The sequence below is a fragment of the Callionymus lyra genome, chromosome 7 (assembly GCF_982586985.1).
Source record: "Callionymus lyra chromosome 7, fCalLyr1.hap1.1, whole genome shotgun sequence".
Taxonomy (NCBI): Eukaryota; Metazoa; Chordata; class Actinopteri; order Syngnathiformes; family Callionymidae; genus Callionymus; species Callionymus lyra.
This window is the reverse complement of record NC_141824.1, coordinates 20737701-20742750: the sequence shown is the minus strand read 5'-3', so window position 1 is coordinate 20742750 and position 5050 is coordinate 20737701. Positions and strand designations below refer to the sequence as shown.

General features: G+C 41.8%; 1 protein-coding gene across 1 annotated transcript; it reads right to left on the bottom strand.

The window, feature by feature from the left end:
- Nucleotides 1-88: 88 nt before the first annotated feature.
- LOC148075594 (stomatin-like) lies at nucleotides 89-4825 on the bottom strand. The gene is made up of 7 exons (XM_087795329.1): nucleotides 4337-4825; nucleotides 3578-3681; nucleotides 3160-3232; nucleotides 3016-3098; nucleotides 2691-2894; nucleotides 1082-1216; nucleotides 89-298 (listed from the first exon to the last, which is right to left on the bottom strand). The coding sequence occupies exons 1-7, from the start codon at nucleotides 4413-4415 to the stop codon at nucleotides 107-109; spliced, it is 870 nt and encodes a 289-aa protein (XP_087651455.1). The 5' UTR covers nucleotides 4416-4825; the 3' UTR covers nucleotides 89-106.
- Between the last annotated feature and the right edge of the window lie 225 nt (nucleotides 4826-5050).

Here is a 5050-nt window from a genome sequence, read left to right as displayed (position 1 = left end):
CATATGTGTGGGTTAAGAGTAAATACATTGGTATATATACATTTACAGGATTAGTCTTGGAAAAAGAATCATTTGAAGAAGTGCAAATAAAGAGCTAAATAAAGGGCTACTTCCTCTCCATGAAACCCTGGATCAAGTCCATGGGCAGAGGGAAGATGATGGTGGAGTTCTTCTCCGCCGCGATGGAGTTGAGGGTCTGCAGGTATCGCAGCTGCAGGCCAGAAGGAGACTCGGAGATGACCAAAGATGCCTCCTTGAGCGCCCGCGACGCCTTCATTTCGCCTTCTGCGGCGATAATCTGGAGCAGGAAAGATCATGTTGACATTTCAACCAAGAAGGCGTACCACAGGGATCAATGTTTGTATCTCAATAAGTGTCTTCCTATCTCTCTGTCAAAGTGTCAATCATTTGGACTAATAGCGGTGCCATCGGTGACGCCTTGTCATCTTTGTTTCCCAATTATTTCTGCAGCTTTGGTGACCCTTTCAGCGACAGATTTCAGGAGTGTCTTCGCTGTCTAGTCAGTACTAAGGGAGTGCAATAATTAGTTAATAATAAAGTGTTTGGAAAAAGAGACATCCAGGGTAAAAGTGAAAAATATATAATTAAATATATTTAAACGTTTAGAAATACACTCCTGAAATAACCATTACTTACTTACTAATTGGAAATAAATACATGCATTAATGTGTATGTCATCACCTTATATTTAGTAAAGAGAATCACCTACAATCTACCTACGGTGAACTCCCATAATGCCTTTCTATACACTGCAGTATTTAAATTCTAATCCTATGTTGCTATGGCAAAAGTAATAAACAGCCAACAGTGATTGGTTGGCTGGGCGGCAAAGCATTATGGGAGTTGTTCAGGTGAGATTAGTGAGAGGGACTTCACCAGGTATGCAACGTTGAGTTTGGAAGTTCAAATAAATGTTGCTTATTTAAACAAGTGAAAAATGAAATGGTCACAACGTCACAACGACTCCATTGAATGTTGATTGTTTTTATTTAATTTACTGTTCTGTTCTAAATTTTGGATGAAAACTTAAGTATTTCACTCTGCCCTACAGGGGACTCACCTTGGCCCTCGCCTCCCGGCTGGCCTCGGCCTCTGCTGCCATGGCTCTCTGAAGCTGCTGTGGCAACTTCACATCCTTCATCTCAACACGCTCCACTTTAATTCCCCAGCGATCTGTCGCTTCATCCAGAGACTCCTGCGGGGAAACATGCTCTCCAGTGGGTCTTCCTTTTTTATATAATAAAAAAAACCTTTAGACATTTGGGCGCACAGTGGCGCAGAAGGTTGCACGTTCGCTTCCAGGTCCTGAGCTAGACAACTTCTGACCTTACTGTGTGGTGTATGTTCTCCCCGTGTTGCGTGTTTACTCCGGGCACTCCGGTTTCCTCCCACAGTTCCAAAAAACATACATAGGTTGAATGGGACCTTGTGGAACTCCGTAGGTATATGTGTTCGTGTGAATGGTTGTGTCTTTGTGCGCTATACGACAGACTGGCGTCCTGTTATAGGTGTCCCCTGCCTCTCGCCCAATGGAGCTGGGATAGACTCCAGCCCCCCTATGACCCCAATAAGGGAATAAGCGGTAGAAAATATTAACTGTCCAAACATTATTAAATCAAGTTTCCCCGAACCAAACGTTGTTTTTGAAACAGCCAATCAGTCCATCGAAATAGGCCAAGTCTTGTATAGTGTGACTCACCTTTGAGCAAGACTAGAGATTGGGAGGGAGTCTGAGATGCCTTTAGACCAGGGGTGGGCAAACTCGGTCCTCAAGGGCCGCAGTGGGTGCAGGTTTTTGTTCCAACCAATCGAGCTTGCACAAATTAACCAATGAGGTTTCAGCTAAAACAAGCAACACCAGACTGACAATCAACTGATTACACTCCTAAGACACCTGATTGGTCAAAAGGTGTCATCTTGATTGGTTGGAACAAAAACCTGCACCCACTGCGGCACTTGAGGATCGAGTTTGCCCACCCCTGCTTTAGACAGTATTGTAAATTCACACCAGTATAGTGTAGTGTCCATATATCTAACAATGAGGTCTAGGGTAGCAAGACAGATTAAATTGGGTGTTTCAATTCAATTCAATTCAATTGTATTTAAAGTGTCTTATCATAACAAAGTTATCCCAAGACACTATTCAGTTGAAATAAGACTATAGTTGATTAAGGAAAAAAAGATCCCAGCAATTCAACAAAGAGCAAGAAGCGAAACACTGTACAGTGAGCTGTACAGTGAGCTATGCCGAGTAAAAACTTCCTTTTAGAAGGCAGAAACCTCGAGCAGAACCAGACTCATTGTTGACGGCCTGCCGCTTTGACCGGCTGGGATGAAGGGTGGGGGGGTAGACAGATGGATGAGGAGAGGAGTAAGGGAAATTATAGTGAGAAAAAAAAAAGAGGACAGTTTAGGAGAGTCCATGGAGGTGCTGGAGAGAACTCGGGATCAGTTTCACTGATGACTAAGACATCCATGTCGCTAAGGACAATGTTGTACATCGATGTGGCCAAGAATCCAAATCAGCTTGCACCTTGGCAGTTTACGAAATGATCTATCACAGGAAGCTCTCTAAGAATTAGAAGCCATCGTCTTCCAGTTTCCCTATACAGTAGCCGTTTGTTGGTAACATCCTGTAACACCTAACCATCGTTTGAATCTCGCCTCACCTGCATGCTGATCGCGATCGACTCTCTGTCGGACAGAAGCTCCGACAGATTCTTGGTTCCGAGCACGTTCCTCAAGGTGGTTTGGGCCAAAAGTCTCGTTGACCCAGGGGCGTCGGTGACATTAGCCACGGCAGAAATGGGACAGTTCACCCTGAAGTAGACCACGCCATCCACACTGACGGTCACCGAGTCTTTGGTCAAGATCTGCCAGGATTTTTAAAACGTTTTCGTAAGAAAATTGAAACATCACCTCATCTTAACCTTTTAAAGAGTGTATTGACTTCAAGACAAGATCCTTAACTTAAATATGCATGTTTTTGTTTACCTCTTGTGGGGGAATGTCAAAGGAAATTGTCCTCAGGTCAACACTGTATAAGCTGTCTGTGCAAGGAACCACAAAGAAAAGTCCTGGAAGGCAACAGAGATTCAGAATCAACCGAGACATTCGAGGAACAAAACTGAGACAAACCGGGTCCTTTGGGTTTCCTGTCGATGATACGCCCAAGTCTGAAGATGACTGCACGTTCGTACTCCTTCACTATCTGTTAGATGATCAGGATTGGATGAGAGTGAAGTTTGTGATGATTATTACTTTTACTCTCAACAGTTAACAAAAATGATGCAGCTTCTTCTATTGGCATCACTGTTGTAGTACTACAAATATGTACAGTTGGATCATGTTCTTGTGACACAACAATGGTGCTAATGCTAGTTAACTACACGACTCTTAAATCTGCCTCGGAAGAAATTACTTCATTTTGTGGTCGTCAAACAGAAACGATTAATATTTTACAACCATCATGTCAAAGGATCCGTCTGGATATTACACACCGATCCTGTATCGGTATTACCGGGCCGGTGTCATGTGTCAGAACGGCAGCGCTCACCTTCACACACATCCATATAGTGAGAGGGAACGTCGTGGCTATGAAAAGGAGGGAAATGATCACCAAAATCCAGCCGAAGCATCCCAGCTTTCCGGAATTTTTGTCTGTAGGCGACAACAAGAAGTAGCAATTAGCCTTGTATGCTAACACTCCAAAAGACAGAATTCATAGTTACAGAACTGAGTTTAGATTTGTAAATCTTGTGTAAGGTTCAGAAAACAGAACGAAGCATCAAGTGCAAATATAAATAAAGGTATATTCACTAAATGATGCAATCATTTGACCAATTTTGAAGTTTAGACTTATTGGATCAGGATAATCCTGTTTTGTTTATTCCAAGTAATCCATATGTGTTTTGGAACAACACAGACATATTATTGGATCCAGATTAAAACCAGGATTTTATTACACGATCTAATTCAATGTCAAAATATTTATTTCCATTTTGAACGATCTCTCTTTGGGATTTGATCCAATTTGTTTACTCAAATACTTGTCTTTTATTCCACTGTTTCTTGTTTTTTCTCGAGGAGACTCTTTCTTCGCACTTAAACAAGATAATGTTCAGCTCTGAGGGATCAATAAAGATTTACCTTACCTTACCTTACCTTACCTTATAGTTGAGATTAAAACTATGTTACTTTCATAACTCACATTATTGGAGTGTAACGTGATCCTCTGTGTACCAAGAGCCACGTGATACTCAATCATCATCATCATCATCACATTGAGAAGATGTTGTGAAGATCTGCCACTCACCTTCTACGGTGTCAATGGAGTTGATCTGCAGCTTCCCCTGAGTCACCATCTCGGCGGTACTGGACGTGGTGGAGATCATGAGTCCTGGACGTTCCTGGAGCGTCTAAGTGCACGCGCTTGTTTACCCAGCAGCACCTGTTCCGCTGGGGCGTGGCCTCCCTCGCTCCCTAGTTACCTGTCGCCCCACAGGGTCCCGAGACACCTCGACTCTCGTCGGCACTCGTGGTGACCTTGTGACTGTCGACAGGTAACAGGAGTATGTGGCGCTGAAGTCTGGACTTCTGACACCTGCGGGTGATGAATAAAGAATGAGTCGTGAAATATGAGAGTCTTCTGTGTGTTTAGTGGAGTCAGTGTTTAAACCAACACAGACCTGCACAAGTTTACGTGTGAAACTGGTCATGTTGAAAAGTTTCATAACACATTTAAAAAGTTTTTATTTATTTTTAATTGTTCATTTATAGTAAATGTGTTCCCCTTTCCTCCATTGATATGTTTTGTTTTTTTTTACTTAAATTTAAATTTTAAAAAATGAATGTTTTTTTTAATAAACAATCATAAAAGAGTTCATGAAGGAATAAGAAAATGAAAAAAAAAAGAAATCAGAAAATATAAATAACTTTTCTATTACAGTATAAAATGAACTACAACTCAAGATCACTGGTAAAAGTCAAACACACACTCGAAAATTAATAGTTTTTCCAGAAATACATA